The sequence below is a fragment of the Psammomys obesus genome, unplaced genomic scaffold (assembly GCF_907164565.1).
Source record: "Psammomys obesus unplaced genomic scaffold, mPsaObe1.curated_primary_1811, whole genome shotgun sequence".
NCBI classification, from domain to species: Eukaryota; Metazoa; Chordata; class Mammalia; order Rodentia; family Muridae; genus Psammomys; species Psammomys obesus.
The window spans coordinates 3,003,795-3,028,488 of record NW_026596463.1 but is presented as its reverse complement, the minus strand read 5'-3'; the positions used below and the strand labels follow the sequence as shown (position 1 = coordinate 3,028,488).

At 43.8% G+C, this 24,694-nt stretch overlaps 1 protein-coding gene across 3 annotated transcripts; it reads left to right on the top strand.

Annotated features, from left to right (window-relative positions):
- Window positions 1–1,035: 1,035 nt before the first annotated feature.
- On the top strand, window positions 1,036–22,852 carry Hmgcr (3-hydroxy-3-methylglutaryl-CoA reductase). 3 transcript variants are annotated; one of them, XM_055598352.1, is made up of 20 exons: window positions 1,036–1,256; window positions 6,473–6,660; window positions 7,071–7,182; window positions 7,410–7,497; window positions 8,443–8,527; window positions 9,793–9,898; window positions 12,883–12,989; window positions 13,093–13,209; window positions 13,745–13,905; window positions 14,005–14,252; window positions 14,364–14,539; window positions 15,238–15,432; window positions 15,927–16,085; window positions 16,226–16,383; window positions 17,010–17,115; window positions 18,898–19,068; window positions 19,484–19,624; window positions 19,710–19,868; window positions 20,616–20,770; window positions 21,144–22,852. In XM_055598352.1, the coding sequence occupies exons 1-20, from the start codon at window positions 1,253–1,255 to the stop codon at window positions 21,196–21,198; spliced, it is 2,691 nt and encodes an 896-aa protein (XP_055454327.1). In that variant the 5' UTR covers window positions 1,036–1,252; the 3' UTR covers window positions 21,199–22,852. The 3 variants fall into 3 exon arrangements, with proteins under 3 accessions (XP_055454327.1, XP_055454328.1, XP_055454326.1); XM_055598353.1 differs by lacking the exon at window positions 1,036–1,256 and adding an exon at window positions 1,915–2,004; XM_055598351.1 differs by lacking the exon at window positions 1,036–1,256 and adding an exon at window positions 2,218–2,444.
- Window positions 22,853–24,694: the final 1,842 nt, after the last annotated feature.

Genomic DNA, 24,694 nt, shown 5'->3' with positions numbered 1-24,694 from the left:
AACGTCAACACCCAAGTGCTGGGATTACAGGCGTGTGTGTCACGCTTGGCCCTTTCAGACGGTCTTAATAGATGACTGCCACCTTTGCCAGGTGGCTTCAGTCGCCTTCACTTTGGTGGCTACCACACATGTTGTGTTTGTTACACATCAGCTCAAACTACCGTTCATAGTACACAAAGAAACTTTTTGGAGTATTTTGCAAAGATATAAACAAAGGCTCTCTACTGGGGCAGTGGAAGGCAGCTGAAGCAGCCCGAGCATTAGATGTGGAATAAAATCTTAGTTTCCCAATCACGTCAAGTTGTTTAGGGAGCAATCCCTATTCTATAACAATTATGAGACTCTAATGAGATACTTTTTTAGTTTATTAAAACTACTACTGAGTGTATAATGTTTTCTAGGTACTGCGTTGAAAAATATAGGGCCTTAAAATTTGAGTTAAGGGGGCTGGAGAGAGTGCTTATCAGTTAAGAGCACTGTCTGTTCTTCAGAGGATCCAGTAGGTTTCCAGCACCCACAACGGCAGCTAACAACCACCTCCAGTTCCAGAGGATCCACGCTTTCTTCTGGCCTCCCTGGGCACTACACTACATATGTGGTACACAGACACATGCAGGCGAAATACCCATATACCAGAACACACACATACATGGCAGGGTCGGGGGTTAGGTACCAATTCCTCTCCTCAAGAAGTTTCTACATAAAAGAGTAAGGCAAGTCAGGGACTATTGTGGAAATGTTATGGGAGTTCAAAGAAGAGAGAGGAGACATGTTTGAGAGAATCGGGAAAGGGGTGGCATATGAATGATACTTGAAGTATAATTAGGATTTCAAATTTTAAAGTGGGTAGGTATATCCGGGCTAAACTAAGGCCATAAGCAGGTGTGTCAAGAGCAATTGATTCAGTGCAATGGAAGGACCAGGTACTTCAGGCTGAAACAGGGCTAGAGCTGTGTAGATGAAATGTTGGGTGGGGCCGTAATGACAGTGTCAAGCTCTTCGCAGGCAAAAGGCTGATGATTTAGGCGCAGGTGCAAGGCATAGAGGAAGATTACTGCAGCAGAAACCTGGGAGATGAGAGCACGCAAGAGTGGGAAGACCAGTTAGGAGAGGCTATTGCAGCCGGGGATAGTTGATAAAGAGCTGCGGCCAGGACGGCAGAGGGAATTCAGGACAGCCAGGGATAGTTGATAAACAGCTGCGGCCAGGACAGGGAGACAGGTGACCCAGGTAGCCGGAGCCATTGGCACTGATGGGTATGTCACAGGGGGGTTGGGTTGCAACTCTGCTTTCTTTCTTTCTTTTCTTTCTTTCTTTCTTTCTTTCTTTCTTTCTTTCTTTCTTTCTTTCCTTCCTTCCTTCCTTCCTTCCTTCCTTCCTTCCTTCTTTCTCTCTCTCTCTTTCCTTTTTCTTTCTTTCTTTCCTTTCTCTCTCTCTTTTTTTTAAAATAACTTCCTCTTTTTTCAGCGCTCTCCTTCTTCCTCCCCAGATCTTTCTACCGACTGGGCTTTCCCTTCTCAACCCGGCCCCGCGCTCATCCCCACTCTGCAATCTGGCACGGTGGTCTCCCAAGGCCCTCCCCCGGGCTGGACCCCGGAGGTCGGATGCTGAGGTCGGCGGCACCCCACCCGCCGCATCCCCTGTCCCCCGCGCGGGCGGCGTCCCCGCTGGAGCCCCCGCGGCTCCGGGGCCAATAGGAAGGCCGCGATGCTGGGGCTCGGCCAGCCATTGGTTGGCTCGGCCGTGGTGAGAGATGGTGCGGTGCGGGTTCTCCGCCCGGGTGCGAGCAGTGGGCGGTTGTTAAGGCGACCGTTCGTGACGTGGGCCGTCAGGCCGAGCAGCCGCGCGGCGATTGGCTGGGCGATCGGACGATCCCTCCTTATTGGCCGCGGGCTGGCGGCCCGGAGCGTGCGTAAGCGCAGTTCCTTCTGCCCGCCGCTCCGTTGGAGGGGACGGCGGCTGGGCAGGCTGGGCAGGCTCGGTGGCCTCCACTGAGATCCGGAGGTGAGCGGCGGCCGGCCGGCCGCGGCCGCGGGGAGGGCGGGCTGCGGACCCCGGGGCCCCGGGGAGACGTCCTGGCGGCCCGCGGCAGGGCGGCGGCCCGGGAAGCCGTGGATGGCCCGGGGGCCGGTGCAGCGACGGGGCGTCCGTGGGTCCAGCCCGGAGGTCGCCGTGCCGAGCGGCGGTCGCGGCCCTCCGGATAGAACGAGTGTCGGGCAGAGGGGACAGCGGGAACGAAGGTCCGCGCAACCCCAGGGAACGAGCGTTCCCGCCCAGGCGCTGCCCGCGGCAGGACCTTTCTCTCCAGTGATGGAGAAGGGCCCGGCGTAGGCTGCAGATGGACCCAAAGCCGGGGTCCACGTGGATGCGGCAGCTCATGCCCCTCGTAGGGGGCGAGAGGTGGATGCGAGGTCAGAGCAGGCAAAGCCAGCCCTCGCGAGTCGGTCAGTCGGCCTGCGGGTCTTGTCTTTCTCCTAAGGGGCGTAGGCTCGTTGGTACTGATGGCCTTACCTTGTCATCCCTTTTGGGATTATTCGGGTTGAGTGGGGAAAGCTGGACCTTTGACGTTCGAAAGTTAAACAGTAGACTTCCAAGGTGGGAGGAGGTTGATGTATTTCATCTGAAGTGGTCAGATAGACTATTTCCTTTCTTGAGGATGTGCCTTTTTGGGCTAGGGCCTGTAAAGCCATAGGAAACGTTCCTAACCGGGCTTTTACTAGCAAGTCGTTGTGTATGGTTAAAGCCTCTTACAAAGTGGAGGATACTTTCTTTGGTTACTTGTGAATTTATTTTTATTATTTTTTTTAAATTTACGGTAAAGATGTGAAAAGTAGAAAGAGCCTGTGCACAAACTATCAGAGTACATGAAAAACTTGTGTGTCTGTCACGGCTCTTTCCAGGTAAAGTGTGTGCCTGTGGGGGAAATGGCATGGGTGCACACAGGCTAGTTTGTAGGCCGTGGGCTATATTCTGGGTTCAACTTCTGCACCCATAAACCCCATGTAAAATTGTTGGTATCTAAAATTGGACTACCTCCTTTCAATTCTCAGTAGTAGTTCTTTGCGGTTCCACTTAATTTGGTGAGAGAACTTGAGAATGAAGAGGAGATGTACTTACAAACAGGTAATGAGTGGTGAAGTCTGGGGGGAGAACCTGTTTTCAAGTGCAGGATGGATGCTGGTCCCGTGTGATGGTAGGTTACATCCTGCTGGGATTAAAAGTGATGGTTCTTACCCGCGAAGGGACAACCTGCATAGATTAATTAATGTGAGGTCAGTGCAGATTCTGTGTGAACAAAGATTGGAATGTGTAACACAGGAGACTGAGGGGACTGGAAGAATCAGAGTTCTTTCTGTAACTGGCAGTGCATGGTGGGCCTGGTCATAGATAGAATGAGAATTTAAGACTTCCAGTCAAGTCTTTGAAGAGTCCGAAATGTTTGCTGTGTGCTTCATTTGATTAGTAAGCATATGCTGCTCCTTCACCATGTTTGAGGCAAGTCCTTTTACTATGGCTACACAGCACAAACACTATCTATTGAGCCTCTCTAAACTGCCACATAGCCCCACTGCTGTCACTTGTAGTTGCTCTAAAGGTGGAAAATTGGATTCTGTGCCTGGTGAATGCTCTGCATAGTCACAGAGAAATGGGAGTGTGCTCATGAGAGAAGTTTATAATTATGGTTACTTTTGACACACCTTTGTAACATTGCTCAGTTTGTATTTCCAGGTAGGTGTGGTTCTCTGTGTTTGATTGTCACACAGAATTTTGTGTAATTTTTTCCTCTGAATATTAAAAAAAAAAAAAAAAAAAAAAGGAATTTATACCCAGCAGGGAAAAGTGGCAGGATTGATGACAGTGCCTCCAGAAAATTAGCTGGGTGGAGAATGTTCATGCCTACTATAAGGTAGTTGTGGGTTTGTGATTACTAATTTGTAATCAGATTGGGGCCCTCCCGACAGCAGTTCATATTTTAATTCAGTGGAAGCAACTCTTAATAGTGATGAATAATATTGACTCACTAGGAAGGACTATTGAAGCATTTGGTTATGAAGGGTGGAGAATTGGAAGTGATTTTGACTTAGATCTGAAGCTGATTTACCTTCTGAAACCTTGAAGCCAATCTTTTAGACCAGTTTGCTTTAGTTTCTGATTTTAAAAAGAGATTATATGGGCTGGAGAGACAGTTCAGAGGTTAAGAGCACCAGCTGATCGTCCAGAGAACCTGGATTCCATTCCCAGCACCCAAATGGCAGCTCACAACTGTCTGTTCCAGGGGATCCGACACCCTCACACAGACATACATGCAGGAAACCACCAATGCATGTAAAAGAAATGAACAAATGAGTAAAAAAAGATTATTGAGAGAAGCCAGTAGACATGTGTTTCATGCGAATTGTAGACATGTTTAAAGTTTTCATACTTTAAACCCAGGCCCTGAATAAAAGTATTTGTAACTTGTCATTTTTCAAGTGTTTGTTTGTTGATCAGTGCTATAAATCATTGCAGGATGTTGAAGAGGAAAATGGTAAAATTTATTGTGCAAGACTGAAAAAAATGAATAAATACAGACAGATACCTACTATATCTTTATGCCTTACTAATTGTTCTTTTCAAAATTGGGATCCACAGTAAGAAACACACAGTCCAGTGGGATTGTTGTGAATAATTTCATGATACATGAACTTATTCATTTTTTTTTCAAAAATCAGTAAGACTTTATTCACTTCCATTCTTTCGCCATTATCATAAAACCAGAGAAAGCAAAAATGTTTTGTGTTTACAAAGATAAACGGCCTCTTTACCCGGAGTTCAAAACCTGAAATGACAACGGGGAAGATGAAAGCGCCTCCCCCAGAACTTATTCATGTTTATGTAGTACCTACCCATGCTTCCTGATCAGTCAGCTACTTTTATGTTATTTTTTATTTTTAATTAATTAAAACTGTTTTTAGGAAAAAGATTGATTTTATAATTGAATTAATGTGTTGTGAGCACCTTGATATAACCGGTTATATTGGCATGTAATCTGGTGTTTTGAAATGCTGAGGAAAAAATGGAGTGTTGCAGTCAAAGATAATATTTGCTAATTGGCTTCATTCTTAAAAGCCAAGCCCCCACCTTTCTTTATCCCCCATACATTATTGCCTTTTTAAATTTAATTTGTGGTGTTTGGGTTTTTTGCTTTGTTACTTTTTGTTTTCTTTTGTTTTGATCCAGGAAGCCCTGGCTGTCCTCACCCTTGCTCTGTAGACCAGGCTGGCCTCAAACTCAGAAATCTGCCTGCCTCAGCCACCAGGATCAAAGGTGTACACTGCCACTGCCTGGCTATTTTTTTTTTTTTTTAACTGTTTACTGTCATCAGCAGATAAGAAACTTTCTTAGTGAATAGGTGAGATTTGTTTGCGTTCTTGCTGCTGGTCAGTGGGCTTGGTTGGTTGGTTTTCTTTTCACTGTATTATATTGTATGTACACACTCACTGTGCCGTGGGTGTGAAGGTCAGGGCACAGTCTGTCCAGCATAGTGTGGCTTAGATGCAAGTGCATTCATCCACTGGACCAGCCATCTCACAAGCCCTAATATTTTAAATCTTCATTGGGACTGATGTGGGTAATTTTCTTCATTGTACTGTTAGTTTTATTGTGAGAAATAAGGCTTACAAGTATCTATCTCTTGTAGGCCATCAGATTACTTTTCAAATAGGAATGTCAGAATTATTAAATAGCCAGCAAACGTGGGAAGAGGGGTGGTCATTTGCCCCTTCGGGGTCTTTCTGGATGATACAGACACATTCTAGCCAGCCATCTGCTCTACTGACTTTTCAGTCTTGGCTAGATGTTGAAGTTTAGAAGCCTTCCACAGCTAACACATTTAAATTGGTCTTCTAGCCTAAGAGTTTGCTGGTAGAAAAGCAACAGTCCTAGCAAAATGCAGGCCCACTTTTTACTAACAGAAACATGAGAAAAGACTTCTGGGGTCACCACTTAGGAAAGTTTATTAGACATTGTGCTAGTGACATTCTGCCTTATGTACTATAGATAAAGTAGTGTAAAGGATTATCGCTTATAAATCACCATGATTATGGCAGGATAATCAGCGGACTTCTTCGATGTTACCTTTATTAAACGTGCATCGTGAAGGTGTTCGTAGATTTTCTGCTTGAGTAACCAGAAATGTGAATAAAGCTTTCCGCTTTATTCTGCTCCTCCTTGGCTTACATCATTACAAGAGATTATGCTTGAAACTTTTTTTTTTTTTAAGAAACAATCGCATATAAGTTGGTTGCTAGTGGGTAATAAAAGGTTGAAGAAGTGGCAAGAGTCATGTTAGTAGATCGTTAGAATTGCCTCACAGAATTGCGTGGGACACTGGGGTAGCCCAGTGTAAGAAGCTGCAAACAGGGCTGACAGCGTCCAGTTCTGTCCTCAAGGTGAGATATGTGCAAGGGTTCATGTGTCATATTCCCTCCAGGATCCAAGGACCGGGTAGCTACGATGTTGTCAAGACTGTTCCGTATGCATGGCCTCTTTGTGGCCTCCCACCCCTGGGAAGTTATTGTGGGAACAGTGACACTCACCATCTGCATGATGTCTATGAACATGTTTACTGGCAACAACAAGATCTGTGGCTGGAATTATGAGTGCCCAAAATTTGAAGAGGTTAGTGCGGTTAATTTGATGCAACTAAATTACATTTTTAATTTCTAAAGAATGTCTCCTTTTTAGAGAACATACAAGCAAAAAGTTCTGAGTAAAGTCTTTAGTTATGGGCTTACCTCAAAATTTCAGCTATTTATATGGTAGGAAATGCACCAAAAATGCTTTTTTAAATACAAGTGAGTGTAGTTGACCTCTGAGAAATGTATCTTTTGTAAAGACTATCAGAAGAATGATTGTGAAGAATTACAGGTTGTTTAAGAGTTGCATTCAATTTTTGATTTCTACATTGGCTATTTTGATTTGATTGTCTTGTGCTGGCATTTATATTCTTGTGATGATATGTAAACCAAGGACACAGAATGAAAACCCTTGCTAATGAGTGCTTTGAAAGCTTTCTGTTTCTGCCGTAGGACGTCCTGAGCAGTGACATCATCATCCTCACAATAACGCGGTGCATCGCCATCCTGTACATTTACTTCCAGTTCCAGAACCTGCGTCAGCTTGGGTCGAAATACATCCTGGGTAATGCCGGCCGCCTTCTTTGCATGCTGCCAAACTCTTGACTCGCTGTGGGGTTTCCAGGCGCACAACGCTGACAGGGTGGTAGATTCAGCGCTTTCCAGATGCTTAGTAAATACTCTCAAATTTGAGGCCTCAGTAACACAGAGGAAAGTGATACTATTGCATGAGACTAAATGTTAGCATTTGTGTAACAATAGAATTCTGATGGTCAACTCTTGCTCTTTTAGGTATTGCTGGCCTGTTCACAATTTTCTCAAGTTTTGTCTTTAGTACAGTCGTCATTCACTTCCTAGACAAAGAATTGACAGGCTTAAAGTGAGTATTTAAAACTCAGTTGAGTGCTCTTCTAAATTGTAGTTTTAGGAGCCTTTATTCCCTTATAAAGATGGTGTGTAAATTTAAAGTTTAGAAAATAAGGGGAAATTCTTCATATACTTGCCATTAGCTGGCTCTGTTACTATTTCGATATGTATACTTTTCCATTTATTTTAGGTATATTTTCTGAGTACCATACTACTTACACTGCCGCAAGTCTTTTTTGCCCAATATAGTTCATCTGCATCTTTTCATGTCTTTACAAAGTAAATTTTAGTGATGGCTATAGAGTATTCTAATTTTGTAGATTGGTAGTCTAATGTTGAATGAATTTTCTTCGTAAATGTCACAGTGATCTTTATAGACAGTTTTTTTGTTATATTCACCATTATCTCCTTAAGGAGTAGCATAGCAGCTGTGGGTTTGGTTGTTTTAAAGCTTTGCTTTAGGGGAGGCATGGTGGCTATTTAATACTGTTATCACCAATTTGTATGTTGCATATTTTTTTAATGTTAATTCAAGTATTTTTTTTATAAATCTAGAATAATGCTTTGCTGAAAAAACACTGAAAGGTGACTTAGTGTCTGTGCATTCACATTTTAACATTGCTAAGTATTTTACTTTGTTAAGCTGGGCATCATGGCGAAGCCTGTAAGTCCACTGCATGGCAGATGGGATCAAAAGGATCAGGGGTTCAAGGCCAGTTTTAGCTACACCGCAAGTTAGAGGTCAGCTTGGCCTTCATGAGGCTTTGTCTCAAAAAAGTGAAACAGATACACTGTAGCAAATAATTGTGAACATCTCTTAGCTTCTGGAGAACCCTAGCAGAAAAAGTCTTAACACTGCTTCCTCACACCAGGTGTGGGAAAGGTCATTTGAAAAGAACTTCTTAAAACTGTATTTTCCCAGTATTAAATGTAACTTGTCTTAATTTTTTTTTCCCAGTGAAGCTTTGCCCTTCTTCCTGCTTTTGATTGACCTTTCTAGAGCAAGTGCATTAGCAAAGTTTGCCCTGAGTTCAAACTCACAGGTGAGTATTACTTAGAAGCCTGGAGTGTGATAGTATTCTTCTGCATTTGTTTACATTCATAAGATAAGGCTTCTTCATTGTTCAGAATTTAACCTGTTGTCTCAAGCTTTTAGACTTAAGTTGTAAGACTGGTTTGTGTAAGTGTCTCACTTCCCCATTTCCCCTTTGAGAGTCTTCTGAAATTACAGCTCAGTGCCTTGGATAAATGAGCCACCTGTTGAAGCAGTTAGGGAATAGAGTGAGTGTTTGGGGTACTTTGCTCATTGCTTTGACATGGGACAGTTTAAGGGAAGACGGGTTTGTTGGTTTCCAGGTGTAGTTCGTCATGGTGAGGAAGGCATGCTGGTGGGGACTGGAGGCTGAGTGCAGTCAAGAAGAGAATGTATAGGAAGTTGGGCCAGGCTGTGTAACCATAAGGCCTGCACCTTGTGATCCACTTCCTCCGATGAGGTTCCACCTCCTCAGCCTTCCCAAGGAGCACCACTTACTGGGGACCAAGTGTTCAAACACAGGAACCTTTTCGGGGAAAACTGTAACAGATCTAATAGAACAGTGTTTCAGATCACATTGTTTCTAAGGCCTTCAGACTCACATTTCCCATCTAAAGTTTCATCCTGATGTTCAATAGTGACTTAACCCAGCATTGTTTTAACAACCTGTATCATGATACTTTCTGAGGCAGACTGAGTATCAGTCTGTCCTGAATTACAGAGATCCTCCTGCCTTGGTCACCTTTGCAGACATGCACCACCCTGCCGTACTTCGACTTCTGTTATTTTCCTTTAGTGACAGGATCTTTCACAGGCTTGTCAAGTACTCAGTCACTGAGCTACCACCTCCAATCAGGTATTGGATAATGCTTGTGATCACTTGAACATTTTGATAAGAAAATTATTTTGGTTTTATTGTACTAATGTGACCTCAAAGAGTTCTCAATTAAGCTTCTGTCTGTGGGACACAGAATAAAATGTTGGCGGGTTTAATTAGGTGGAATTTAAGTGGTTGGTTTAACCCACCAACCACCTCAAAGGAATATTTCTTAGAATTTGTGTCTCAGTGAGAGGGAGGCAGGATCCTAATAGGTATTTTGATGTTGTTTGTTAACTGTACTAGCATCCCATTGTTCCTTTTGAATACATCCTATATTATCACATTTGTTCTTTGAGTAGGAAAATACATTTCATGTAGGACCCAGAATGTTCACCAGCATTGTAAAAGGCTAACTTGTACTTCACAACCATTGATGTGTTTGCTCTGTGCTTTAGGATGAAGTAAGGGAAAATATAGCTCGTGGAATGGCCATTCTGGGCCCCACATTCACTCTTGACGCTCTCGTGGAATGTCTTGTAATTGGAGTTGGCACCATGTCAGGTTTGTAAAAAAATTTCTAATACATTTACAGTTAAGTGGATCACTAAAGGGGAAAATAGAAGGTCTTAGGTTTACATTGTTCACTCTTGAATTAGATTTTGAAATGATGTGGCTGTAAACATTCCTAGTGTGTGGATGTGGGCCTGTGTGTGCTGAGAATGTAGCAGGTAACTCCTGTTTGCCATGCTTGCCGTCTTCTCTTTCTAAGTCTACTTTGGGGTGTTTTGGGTTTGCTATTGGTTTGTGACCAAGATAGGGTTCCAAGGCTGGTCGAGAGGTCCTTGCTGTTACCTAGGCTGAAGTAGCAGCGTGGTTTCTGGCTCCAATTGCTGTGTCGGTGGTGGTGCAAAACATCCAGATCAGAATCGGTTCATCGAAGCAGGTGGTTAGGAAGGTTTACTTAGGTCCTCAGCTGTACATCTTAGCATGCCCACATGCTTCCTCATCCTTAAATGAATACTAAGAATTAATACTAAACATCAAACAGGACTCCATTACAATCAATAAAAATATGGCTTGCCATGGAAATTTGCCAGAATGAATATGTTCTGCTATTATGGGTTTTCCTGGTCATTAGACTAGATTTTATGGCTTTATCATGAAAACCATACTTGCATATCTTGTGCGTGCGTGCGTGCATGCATGCGTATGTGTGTGTGTCCATACATCTGTGTCCCCATCTGAAATGGGTGCTGGGAACCAAAGTCATGTCCTCTGCAAGAGCAAGAGTCACTCTTAGCTGTCGAGATACCTACTGCTCCAGCCCCTAATTACCTTATTCTGACGGAGTGTTGGGTTGTCTCTGTATTCATTTATTTTATTAAATACATAATGTTTCAGTAAATTCAGATGGTAACGGCAGATATTCTGCTGTTTAAGAAAGCTTTTTTATTTAAGAAAGAAAAACACTTTTAAAATTATCTTAAGATTTATATGCCTACTGCTGGGGCTACAACTCAGTGGTTCACTCTAAAGCAAAAAAGTATTTTACATACTTTAAAGTTCACTTTTTGGAAACTAGGAAGATGGCTCAGAGGGTAAAGCACTTGCCATGAAGGTCTGAGAACGGAGTTGGGGTCTCTACAAGCCGTATAAAGCCTGGCACACCAGCACATGTCTGTCATCCAATTGCTCCTATGATGAGATTGGAAGCAGAGACAGAGAATTTCCAGATGTTCAAGGCCCAGCTAAACCGGTGCAAGCTGTGGAACCACAAAGAAATATGTCTGTCTCTAATAACAGACACCAGGACAGACAGCTGATCCTGTTGTCTGACGACACATGCCCTGTGGCACATGTGCCAGCACAGTCACACACACGCTTTAGAAATTGCCTTTTTAAAGGTATAATTCTGAATTTTAACCAAGACGTCATATCACCACCACTAAAATTAAAAAATGCGGATGAGGCGAAAACACAGTATGTGATTTTTCTTGAGAAGAGAGTATAAGATGTTGAAAGTGGGCAGGAAATGTTGAAACAAAGGCTGCTCCCTTGGTTCTGATGCAGAATGTAGTAGTGTTGACACCTTGTCTTGAAGTGGTTAGAGAAATTAACCACGAACTGGTTTTGTAGTTGTAGAAGCCACTGGAGACATTTTTGTCTGGCTTAAAATTAGGCAATAACGCTGCTCCCACCCCCTTTTACGTTAGGGACTGAACCAGGAGCTTGGACATGCTTTGGACACATGCTGCCACTGAGCTATAACTGTGCCCTGAAAGTAACTCTGAAAAAGCCAGTACAAAAGAAAGAGGTTGGGTTGGGTGTGGCTCAGTGGTAGTGTGTACTTTGCATAGATGAAGGTCTAATTCCCAGTATGCAGCACAAAAGCCATGGCTTCTTCAAAGTCTTTGGACTGGTGCTGTGTCCTTGCATAGTACCAGAGTGGTAGAGCACTTTTGGGAGAGTAAGGACAAATGATGACAACATGAAATTAGAAAAAACAGTAGTTGATTAATTTGTGAAAAGCATTGGTTAAGTATGATTTGAGTGGTCTTGAGTGTGAAAATATTCTGTTCACCTACTGTTTAAAGTATAGATTGGTGTTACTGTAATTTCAAGTTTTTTAATGCCCATAGTTGTGTGAATAAATAGGAAATTTTTTTAAAAAATACAATGTATGCTTTTGCTTGGATGATCTCATACTTACAGTTTTTATATGAGCTTTTTAATTTAGTTTTTATTAGAAAAGGGAATTGTTTCTTAATTCATATTCAGTGCAAACTTTGATTTTAATTTGTGTAAAGACTAGGAGTTGGTCTTTCTAATTTCCTTTCTGGCCTCTACAGTTCTATTGAGAGTTGACCTTTCAATAGATCTCGTCTTTTATTTGAGGTTACCAAAGGACCCCAGAAACATTTTAAGGCAAAATGTTAATTTTCACTCTTGATTTATTAATAGCTTGCATTGTATCATTTTCAGACAGGTCAGTGAAGTAAAACTGTAAGAACACCAGGCCCTATAGAGGATTTATGGAAGTTTGAACTTAGTGGTGTGCAAGGAACAGATATCATGTCAGAGGGTGTAACTGGCTACTTATATGTTCTTTCACAAACAGCCCTGGATACACAGGTGCGCTGATAGTAAGTTTGTGATAGTAAGTCTAGGGGAGTAGTGTAGATTTTGGGAATGAAGTTACTTCTCTCCTGTAGCTGCTGCTCTAGCTTCTTGTCTCAGTGGAAGTGCTACCATTTTACAAAAGAATTGGAAACATTTGTTGGCCAGATACATTAAACACTACCATTGTGTCCAGCATTGTAATGTTGGGGATATGGAGAAGTTAAGGTTTTTATCCTTGAGGGACTGAGTTTCCCAGCCGCTGCTCCCGAAGCCTTGGCATCATCTTTGGGTTCCTAATTCTGCTCCAGTAGACAGCCAAGGACTTAGTGTAGTAGAACTTGTCTACCTGCAGGGAGGGCCTTTACGATAAACGGCTTGTCAAAACTGTGCACGTTACCAGCTGTGTGTCTCATTGTTCTCCCCAGGGGTGCGTCAGCTTGAGATCATGTGCTGCTTTGGCTGCATGTCTGTGCTTGCCAACTACTTCGTGTTCATGACGTTTTTCCCAGCTTGTGTATCCCTGGTTCTAGAGGTAAGATGGTTTTCCTGGTGGCATTAGCCAAGAGCATCTCTCACCTTGTCGCTTTACCTAAATCAGCTGCAAGCCTCCTAATGCAGTGTTGATTACTTTGTAGCTTTCTCGGGAAAGCCGTGAGGGTCGTCCAATTTGGCAGCTCAGCCATTTTGCCCGAGTTTTAGAAGAAGAAGAGAATAAACCAAACCCTGTAACGCAAAGGGTCAAGATGATTATGGTAATGGCATCTTTGTTTTCTAGTGTCTGCACTTTCAGTGTTTCTTATACTTTGGGTATTTAGGGGATTTTGTTTGTGTTTTATATAATTTTTGGTCCTTTCAGTGATATTCCATTGTCGTCGTCTTCTTTTTTTTTTTTTTTTTTTTTTCTGAATTTGTCCTGTTTCTCTGAAGTTCTGGGATATTAGTTTGTTATTTTGAGACAGGATCTCACTGGATAGGCAAGGCTGGCGTTGGACTTTGAGTCCTCCTGCTTCAGCCTCCTGAGTGCCAGGATTCTAGGTGTGTGCCACTACACCCTACTGGGGGCTCTGGTCTTGGTTATTTTTGTCCTCCTGAGTAGATTCTCCAAGTTCCTCTATCCTTGAAAGCTTGTTTCTTTGGGATGTTTGAACGGTGATGGGACCACTTTTTTATTAGTCACATAACTGGGGGCTTTCCAATGATAAGATGAGGCCAAGGAAGATAGTGTCTGGTTCGGGAGTCATGAGGGAGGAGAAAACAGTACATAGAATTTAAAATTTGTTCCTTCAGTCTTTAGGCTTGGTTCTTGTTCACGCTCACAGTCGCTGGATAGCTGATCCTTCTCCTCAGAACAGTACAGCAGAACAGTCTAAGGTTTCCTTGGGACTGGATGAAGATGTGTCCAAGAGAATTGAACCAAGTGTTTCTCTCTGGCAGTTTTATCTGTCCAAGTAAGTTGACCGAAGTCCACAGTACTCTGCGCTCTCACAAGGCTGTGCTGTGACTACTGTATTTCTAAACTGACATGCCATTCTCTTGCTTTCACTCAGGATGATCAGCATGGACATCGAACAAGTGATTACCCTGAGTTTAGCTTTCCTGTTGGCTGTCAAGTACATTTTCTTTGAGCAAGCTGAGACAGAATCGACACTCTCATTAAAAAATCCTATCACGTCTCCTGTGATGACCCCAAAGAAAGCTCAAGACAACTGTTGTAGACGGGAGCCTCTGCTTGTGAGAAGGAGCCAGAAGCTTTCGTCTGTGGAGGAGGAGCTGGGAGTGAACCAAGATAGAAAAGGTACTGCCCTGAGTGCTTCATTTTCAGTCCTCCTGTCTGAGGATCTTGCCTGGTTTGACTTCATTGAAAGTGATGGCAGTATTCCGAGATATCTTTTTGCCTCTCACACAGCTGAGGTTATAAAACCATTAGTGGCAGAAGCAGAGACTTCAGGCAGAGCTACGTTTGTGCTTGGTGCCTCTGTAGCCAGCCCTCCACTGGCGCCGGGGGCGCAGGAGCCTGGAATTGAGCTCCCCAGCGAGCCTCGGCCTAATGAAGAATGTCTGCAGATCCTGGAGAATGCAGAGGTGAGGACAGGACATGCACTTAGACTTGGGGTTTTTCTTTAAAAGAGGGTGTTTTTGTTTTTGTCTTTTTTAAATCAAGGGAAATAAAAACTGGTACTACCACCATGTTCTCACTGAGCACGGACTTGCCCAGTGCTGGGACGGAAGGTGTGTGCTGCTGTGCCTGCTTCTTGTGCTTGCTGGGGGTCTAAGTGCAGGGCCTCCTCTTAGCAAGCATGTTACCACTGAGCACCCCCGGCCCTCGGTATTTTCTGTTCAAATCATTTCCCGCTTTGCAAACCCAAAACCTTTTGAGTTTTCCTCTTAATGTTCTTGTTCCTAAGCTCTTTGGAGGGGTGGTATCCTCAGCTGGACTATACATTAAGAGCCACAACTTATACACACAGCAAAAATACTTTATAATGTGATTGTAAGCAAGTCTGTACTGACTGGCCTTCACTGATGATGAGCATCTAAGTTTGCAGTGAGAGTCTTGACTCGCAGAGGGCAAACCCATAGCAGAGCAGGGGCTGGACTGAGGGCGAGACTGCTGGCCACTGTTCTTTCCTAAGGGGGTGGACAAAGTCCGGCTGGGTATTAATGTCCCAAGGTTGATGCACACTGCTTCATAGTCATTTAAGTAGCTCTGCATTGTGTTCTTTCAGCCTTTTTGTCTTCTTAACTCTTCCTCATCTTCTTCCCATTTTCTTTCCCTTCAGAAAGGTGCAAAGTTCCTTAGTGATGCAGAGATCATCCAGCTGGTCAATGCTAAGCACATCCCAGCTTACAAGTTGGAAACACTGATGGAAACTCACGAGCGTGGTGTGTCCATTCGCCGGCAGCTCCTCTCCGCAAAGCTTGCCGAGCCGTCTTCCCTACAGCACCTGCCTTACAGAGGCTACAACTACTCCTTGGTGTGTTACCTGGCTAGGGAGGGCTGGCCCTGCACGTTACGTTTAAAATGTGTGTGTTTGTATAGTCATTGCTGGAAGAGTCCAGTAGGTTTTGTTTTGTTTGGTTTGGTTTGGTTTTTTGGGTCAGGGTTTTTCTGTGTACTCTTAGTTGTCCTGGAACTTGCTTTGTAGACCAGGCTGGCCCCAAACTCAGATCCAGCTGCCTCTGCTCCCCAAGTGCTGGGATTAAAAGTGTGCACCACCACCTGGCCAGTTTAAAATTTGTAAAGAGTAAATTTGGGGTGGGGTTTGGCTTAGTGAGAGAATGTTTACCTAGCAATGGTGAGGCACCAGGTTTTGGTCACCAGTAACAAAGCAACAAAAAACCTACATTAAAAACATTGTTGAATTAGTTTATAGGGTTAGGCTGGAAAAGTTGTTAGTGACATGGACTGAGATGAGCTGCTGGCTGTTCCAGAGTGGGCTTTCATGTGCTGCTGGCCTGTGTTTCCTAGGTGATGGGCGCCTGCTGCGAGAATGTGATTGGATATATGCCTATCCCTGTTGGAGTTGCAGGGCCTCTGTGCCTGGATGGGAAAGAGTACCAGGTTCCAATGGCAACAACTGAAGGCTGTCTTGTGGCCAGCACTAACCGAGGCTGCCGAGCGATAAGTGTAAGTTGGACTTTGTCTAAAGTACAAGGCAAACTGGGCAGGGTAAGGGAACTAAGACAGATGTGGGGACAGTCAGGGCTTTAGGAGAAGCTGAAGTGTTTTCCAGATTAACATGTTTGTTCCCATGATCCTCTGCTTAGCTGGGTGGAGGTGCCAGCAGCCGGGTCCTTGCGGATGGGATGACCCGAGGCCCAGTGGTGCGTCTTCCTCGTGCCTGTGACTCTGCAGAAGTGAAGGCATGGCTTGAAACATCGGAAGGGTTCGCAGTGATAAAGGAAGCCTTTGATAGCACCAGCAGGTGGGTGTTGGAGGGGTGGGTGTCATATAGAAATGTATGCTTGTTTTCTGTGATAGCTAATACATTGCCTGCACTTAAGGTACTGTAGCACTCCCCTGAATCTACTCGTTCAGGACGACTAATAATTATTCTAATAATTTATAATTGAGGTGGATGTTTATTCAGATGTTGAGTCATAGAAATAGTTTTTTAAAAGTTGGCGAGATGGTTGAGCAGGTAAAAGCACTTACTGTGCGAGCCTGACGGCCTGAGCCTCTCAGAGAAGAAACAGGAAGTTAAAAAGACATGAGCCAGTCACTGACTAGACTGTTATGCCCTAGAGAAGCAACTTCCTGGGCAGAAGAGGGGGGTTAGTCTAGAGGAGGTTTACTTTGACTAATGACCGTTAAAATCACACAGAAGCATGATCAGTAGATGTGAGCCCCTTACAGTTCAAGCTAATGCCTTTGCTCTTATTTGGACATAAAGTGTATTAAGGAGATAGTCCACCTTTTATTCAGTGTCTAAGAATGAGACTCAGCTACAGTAGTAGCCTTCATGTGTCTAAAGGAAAAATACTCCCTATTGAACTAGATTTAAGATCAAATTTCTTGTTTTGGATTAAAGTAAAAACCATGTGTCTACAGATTTGCACGTCTGCAGAAACTTCATGTGACAATGGCAGGACGCAACCTCTATATCCGTTTCCAGTCCAAGACAGGGGATGCCATGGGGATGAACATGATTTCCAAGGTGTGCCTCTGCTTTCTGAGTGCTGGGATTACAACTGTGCTACCGTACCCAGCCACAGTTTTTACTGATATACCATGTCCATAGATTACATATGTGAAGTTAGTTGATTTCACATGTTTGTTAAAAGCTAAGTAATGCTTTATATAGCTTGGTTTGGTGGTGTTTCTCTTTGACTTCTCTTTTTAATTGTTTGGAAAATAATGTCCGTATGTGTGTGGTGTTTTGCCTGCACCAACGTCTGTGCCCCACATGTGTGCCTGGTGTCCACAGAGGCCAGGAGAGGACCTCAGACTCCCCGGAACTTGAGTTTTGTACAGTTGTGAGCCAGTGGGTGCTGGGTCCTCGGGAAGAGCAGCCAGTGCTCTTGACTGCGGGTTGCCGGCCTCCCTGCACCACTGTCATTTGACAGCCTGAGCCTGTAAATGTCCTCAGGGCTGGGGAGGGATCTGGGGCTGGCGAGAGGGCAGCTGGCACATGCTTGGGCCCCAGGTGAGTTCCAAGCACACCCCAGCGGTCCACAAAGAGCTTTGCCCCCAAATCTTGAAACTGACCTTTCCTAGAGACATTTTTTCTTGTGTGTGTGTGCGTGTGTGTGTCCTGAGATGTTTAAACACTGTACGTTTTATTTTGCTGATAACTTTTTATGAGTGACAAATACAAAATATTAAAATCATGTAGTCAGGCTACAGATTTTATGTATTTATAAAGATTATTTTTTTCTTTATTTTTTTATATTAATTACAGTTTATTTACTTTGTGTCCCAGCTGTAGCCCCCTCTCTCATTCCCTCCCAATCCCATCCTCTCTCCCTCATCTCCTCTCTGCCCCTCTCTAAGTCCACTGATGGGGGAGGTCCTTCTCCCCTTCCAACTGATCCTAGCTTATCAGATCTCTTCAGGGCTGGCTACAATGTCCTCTTCTATGGCCAAGCAAGGCTGCTCCTCACTTGGGGAGGGGGGGTAGGTCAAAGAGCCAGCTATTGAGTTCATTTCTGAGACAGTCCCTGTTCCCCTAACTAGGGATCCCACTTGGATACTGAGTTCCAATGGGCTATATAAATATTATTTTTTTTTAAAAAAAGGAAAATAACTGAATGTCTAAGTTTTAAAAACTCAATAAATGGTGATTCCTCAACAGCTTAAAAATAGAATTGCTGGGGGCTAGAGAGATAGCTCAGTGGTTAAGAGCACTGTCTGCTCTTCCAAAGGACCTGGGTTCAATTCCCAGCACCCACATTGTTGCTCACAACTGTCTGTAACTCTAGTTCCATGTGATCCGGTACCCTCACACTAATACACATAAAATTAAGAAAGAAAAAAAAAAGAATTGCCATGTCATCTTCCCATTCTACTTTTAGAATTGACAGCAGAGTCTCAGAGACATTTGTATTCTCATGTGCACAGTAGCGTTATTCACACTAGCCAATAGGCAGAAGCAACCTAAATGTTCATCGAGTAGATACAGGGACAAGTGAGAGGTCTGTTAAAGTAGAACATTATTCTAAGTGAAATCATCAGTTGCAAAATACGACATGGTTCCACTTACCTCAGTAACCAGAGTCCTCACGTTCATGTACCCCAGTAGAGAGGTGTCAGGCTAGCAGGGCCAGCAACTGGGTAATTGACATTTAGCAGGCTGTGGAGCATGTGCTCTACCAAATAAAGAACATTCTGGATATTAGGTACATAATAACTGTGTACATGTACTGAATGACTGTGTTTAGAAACAGGTAAGGTGATCAGAATGGTGAGTCCATCATGCATTGGTTTTGCTTCTTACTAGGGTACAGAGAAAGCACTTCTGAAGCTTCAAGAGTTCTTTCCTGAAATGCAGATATTGGCTATTAGTGGTAACTATTGCACTGACAAGAAACCTGCTGCCATAAACTGGATTGAAGGAAGAGGCAAGACTGTGGTTTGTGAAGCTGTCATTCCAGCCAAGGTGGTGAGAGAAGTAAGTGATGGACACATATTTTATCCTACTTCTTAAGTGTTAGTACCTTAAATTGGGTTGAGACCAGGTGTGGTGGCCCCAGCTGTAATCCTAGCTCTGGGGAGTCAGAGGCAGGAGGATGCCTAGAAGTCTGAGGGCGGGCTACATAGTGAGTTCTAGGTCAGCTGGGGCTGAAAGAAAAATTTTAAAATAATAAACTTAAAAGAATACTGACACTTTTTAGTAAAATTACATTTGTAGGGTTGTGTTTTCCATTAAACTTGGTGTTGTCTTGTTTGTGCCCATGTGCATGTAGCATTCTTGGGATGGTTTAAACGGCGGGGCCACATCTACACCCTTACTTTCTAGAGATAGATGCGAGTGGTTCTCACTTGATTCTCCTGGGGGTTTCTGTAACGTGCACACTGTGGTCTAGGTGCTAAAGACAACGACAGAGGCTATGATTGACGTAAACATTAACAAGAATCTTGTGGGTTCTGCCATGGCTGGGAGCATAGGTGGCTACAACGCTCATGCAGCAAACATCGTCACTGCTATCTACATCGCATGTGGCCAGGTGAGGCCTCCACTTGCTGCTTTGCTGTTTGCTCTGTTGTTCTGAGTGAAGGAACTAAACTGCTGTATTTCCTTTCCCTTTCCAGGATGCAGCACAGAATGTGGGCAGCTCAAACTGTATTACTTTAATGGAAGCGAGCGGCCCCACGAATGAAGACCTGTATATCAGCTGCACCATGCCCTCTATAGAGATAGGGACTGTGGGTGGTGGGACCAACCTCCTGCCTCAGCAAGCCTGTCTGCAGGTAAGACTGGTTCAGGCCGGGCTTTGAGCCCAGGGGCTCTGTTTCTACTGGCTAAAACAAACTTGGGAAGGAGAGAGTTTATTTCAACTTACATGTAGGCAGAGTTCATTACTAAGGGAAGTTAAGTCAGGGAAAGCAAGGCAAGAGCCTGGAGACAGGAATTAAGGTAGAGAGACCTTAGAGGACCACAGTGCATTGGCTTGTTCCTAGCCTCACCTTCAGCTGTCATTCTTCTATTGTCTAGGCCTGTGGGCTGGGTCCTTCATCAGTTAGCAATCAAGAAAATCCCCTATGGGCATGGTCTGTAGGCCACACTGCTGGAGGCAATTTATCACTTGAGATCCCTCTTCCTAGATGTGTCAAGTTGACATCCAACCACTGTACCGGGGATGCTGTGTATCTACCTGACCCACATCATGCTACTCTGTATTTTAGCTGATCTTATTTTGCCCTTGGCTTCCAAACAGTCTAACCTTAGTATGTGCAGATAAGTATAGGGTTTCCCAAGAAAGAAAGAAGTGTGTGTGCGTGTGTGTACATACATACACACATATACATACATATAGTTTGGGTGTATGTGATGATAAATCATGAGAAAATACATTAATTAAGCAAGTAATAGTGCCAGCAGCTTGTGGATATTATGTGTCAGTCCTAGCTGCCTGGCCGGACAGCTACCACTTCTGATGGAGTCTAGTTCTGCTCTGATGCCTTGTAGTAATCTTCTGTGTTGGTCTCTGATTGCAGATGCTAGGTGTTCAAGGAGCGTGCAAAGACAATCCTGGAGAAAATGCACGGCAGCTTGCCCGAATTGTGTGTGGCACTGTAATGGCCGGGGAGTTGTCCTTGATGGCAGCATTGGCAGCAGGGCATCTTGTCAGGAGTCACATGGTTCACAACAGGTGAGACTGCCACATACATGAAGTTTTCCCAGGTTAGAGCTTTCAATCCCGGTCTGGGAAATACCACAACATGTGCGGATGACTTGAGTCCGAGCCCTGGAATCCAGATTTTTAAAAACAAAACAACTAGGGTGGCATCTCTGGGCAGGTAGAGACAGGCAGGCAGGTTCCGTGCGCTCATTGGCCAGCCTAGCCTCTTTGGCAAGTTCCAGGCCAGTGAGACCGACCCTGCCTCCAACTAAAGGGTGGGCGGTGCCTGAGGGATGACATCTTGTGCTGTCTATTGGCCTCCGCATGCACACACATGCACCCCAACCCCAATATTACATCGCTGACATTTTCCCTTTTTCTGCTTTGTCTTTTTCTGACGTAGATCAAAGATAAATTTACAAGGTCTGCAAGGAACGTGCACCAAGAAGGCAGCTTGAGCAGGCTGACATACTGAACTGAAGCACGGGCATTGGGTTCTCAAGGACTAACATGAAATCTGTGAATTAAAAATCTCAATGCAGTGTCTTGTGGAAGATGAGTGGACGTGATCACTGCTTGGTTTCTGGCTCTTTCAGAGACATCTGAGGTCCTTTGCACAGAGAATCCTCAGATCTGGAAACAGTGTGGTCCTTTCCATGCTGTGTTCTGGAAAGCTCTCACATGGATGCAATGCTCTGAGTACCACAGATGTGATCTGCACCTCGTTTCTGAAAGCCACCACAAGCTGGAAACAGCTGTTTGATGAAATGATGGTGTTCCTGGGGGACTCCAGTGGGTTAAAATGGAAGTTTAAATTACACTGTAGCCGACAGAACTTCTGATTTTTTATTTATTCAGTCTGGGTTGTAGAACTTTGCAATCTAAGTTTATTTTTTTGTAAACTAATAATTCATTTGGTGCTGGCCTATTGATTTTGGGGGTAAACAACATTATTCTTCAGAAGGGGACCTACTTCTTCATGGGAAGAATTTTATTCTCAAACTACAGAATAATGTGCTAAGTAGTGCTAAATAGTTCTCAGTGAAGAAAACAGTCACTGCATTTATCTCTGTAGGTCTTTGTTCAGAGAGGCCTCTTGTCTAGATTTTTGCCAGCTGGGCTACTGCATGTCTTAGTGTCAGGCTTTAGGAAAGTGCCACGCTCTCCACTAATGATAGCAGAGCTCTCGATGTTACTTAGAGGAGGGTACAAGCAAGCTGGACCTCTCAGGACTTAGAGTGTGGGAACACAGTTTTTAAAGAAAATGACCATTTCTCTAAGCCAACTTTCTTTTAGAGACATCTTAACTTATTTAGCTGAATTTAGTGTTTTTGGTAAACTATCAAATCTGTATATGTTGTACTAAAGTGTCTTATGCTAGAAGTTTATTGAAAGTGTTGAAGAAATAAAAGAACTCAACTTTTACACTGATAAAATACTCTAGCTTGGGCCAGAGAAGACAGTGCTCGTTAACACTGGTCCAGGAAACCCTGGCTTGCTCGCCAAGCCTAACGAAGGGAAAGTCAGCTTTGCAGAGCCAATGATGGAGCCACGTGAACGGCCCTGGAGCTGTGTGCCTTGTTCCTGTGGCCAGGAGTGTGGTGACTGAATCATTTATGGGCTCCTTTGAGGGACCCATAAAAGCTCTTAGCTTCCTCAGGGGGTCAGCAGAGTTGTTGAATATTAATTTTTTTTAAATGTACCAGTTTTGTATAAATAATAATAAAGAGCTCCTTATTTTGTATTCTAATGCTTCAAGGTTGGTCTTGGGAAGCTAACATCTCGTGTAGAAGATGGACTCTGAAAGACATTCCGAGAGTGCAGCGGCAGCATGGGAGGGAGCCTCTTAGTGATTGTGTCAGTATTATTGTGGAAGATTGACTTTGCTGTTGTATGTAAAGTTTCAAATTGCTCCTCTTGTGACTTTTCAGCCAGTAACATTTTATTTACCTGAGCTTGTCCTGGAAGTGGCAGTAAAAAGTATTGAGTGTTCATGCTGGTGACTGTAACCAATGTCATCTTGCTAAATTCATGTTTTGTACAATTACTAAATTGTATACATTTTGTTATAGAATACTTTTTCCAGTTGAGTAAATTATGAAAGGAAGTTAACATTGATAAGTGTAAGCAGTGGCTTTTTTAAATTGAGGATTAACCCTAATCCCAAGGCCCAGAAGTTATCAGCCTGCCAGAATGGTAGCCTGGCTTTTGCTGAGGGTCACACCAGCTTCTCCATTATATGTCCTCACTTTGTGACATTAGCAGCTGGCCAGTGTTGTGTGTCAGCGATTTTCTTTGTACTTAGAGGGTTTGATTGGGTTAGATTCTCTTTGGGTGTCTACTGGGGAATTACGAGGAAGAGAAATGAAGTCCAGGTAGCCTAAACACAGTGGCCCTTTCACGTGTGTTTAAGCTGTGGGGTGGGGGCTTGGCTTCCTCAGAACTGACTTCCATTATTTGTAATGACTTCCATTCATGTCCACTTCTGCTATTAGAAGTGGAAGAGGTATACATGATTTATTAAGATGGCCCAGATTCTGGACTTACTTTTTTTTTTTTTCCCTGAAATTGACAGTCATCTCCAAGAGATTGGGGAACAGTTGTGGTGGGAGCTATGAGAAGATGGTAAATAATTTGGTTCTGTTTTCACCAACGTGCAGGAAATAAATCCCTTGCCACAGTCCTCAAGGGTGTTGGGCATGCCTGCAGGACGTGATAGAGACTGCAGATGCCCTGCTTTTTGAAATCCTTGGGTGGGGTGGGGGATGGGCAGAACCTGTGTTTAATATGAAATACTTGGTATTTTGGGGAATCCCTAAGATTAGAGAGTTGTATTCGGTTACAAGCACAAAGGTAGGAAATGCTCATGGAGAGACTAAATGCCGGCAGATACAGTTAGAATTAACCCTGGAGTGATAAGTAGCTAGCTGTCCAGCAAACATGGGTTTAGTAGGACGCTGACGCCTCTATTGCTGGGATAAACACTGACCAAAAGTAACTTGGGAAGGGAAGGGTTTATTCTGGCCTTTAGCTCTCAGGCCATAGTCCACCAAAGTAAGTCAAGGCAGGAATCTGAAGCAGAGGCCATCCTGGACTGCTGTGACTACCTTGTGTAGCCCGTGTCCTTACAGCACCCAAGATCACTAGCTTAGGGGTGCCACCACTGGCACTGCGCTGGGCCTTCCCACATTCATCACTAGTTATAAAAATGTGCTACATTAAGTTGAGCTTGGTGGTACATGCCGTTAGTCCCAGCACTTGGGAAACAAGTGAATCTATGATTTCAAGACTAGTCTATCTACATAGCAAGTCAAGGATAATCAGGGCTACATAAAGACCCTTTCTTAAAAAAAAAAAAAAAAAAAAAAAAAAGGGTAACAAAAAGTATACTTCAGACTTGCTCACAGGCCAGTCTGGAAATTACTTCTTCCAAAATGATTAGTTTGTGTCAAGCTGAGAAGCAGCAAGCATACATGCGGACCAACTGCTCCAGAGAAACTGACTTTTAGCCGCTTTCCCTTGTTTTCTGCATTTCCTCAAAGGACCAAATAACCAGTGTAGGGCAGAAGCAGGTGGGTAGATATGCCAGCTGTTGAAGAGGGTCACGTTCGCTTCTCCGCTGTCCATCTTTGCCCCGTGTGTCTGGCAGCTCCTAAGGTATCTTGCTAGGGTTGAAACGAATGGGAAGCCCATAAAATAAAGATTCAGATGGCAAAGATGATAAAATGGGGAAACTGACAGCCGCTAACAAAACATGAGAGCCTTGTGTTTCACTGAGGAACCAGGAGTGATTCAGAACAGAAGCTACGTATTCTGTGCTGGTTATGAAACTTCTCTGGTGTCATTCTAACTTGACAAAAGTTGGAAGTGGGGGACAATGAGGGAATAATTTGGCTCAGTTGTGCTTGAAAGCATGACCCTAGAAAGCAAACAATCTTAATCTCATGTTTGATG

Bases quoted from the DNA above. Each gene is read 5' to 3' on its own strand.
- Hmgcr (XM_055598351.1), top strand. From the start codon at position 2,339: ATGGACCCAAAGCCGGGGTCCACGTGGATGCGGCAGCTCATGCCCCTC. The intron at 2,445-6,472 runs GTCAGTCGGCCT...TATTCCCTCCAG, and splicing joins AAGCCAGCCCTCGCGAGTCG to GATCCAAGGACCGGGTAGCT. The intron at 6,661-7,070 runs GTTAGTGCGGTT...TTTCTGCCGTAG, and splicing joins AGTGCCCAAAATTTGAAGAG to GACGTCCTGAGCAGTGACAT.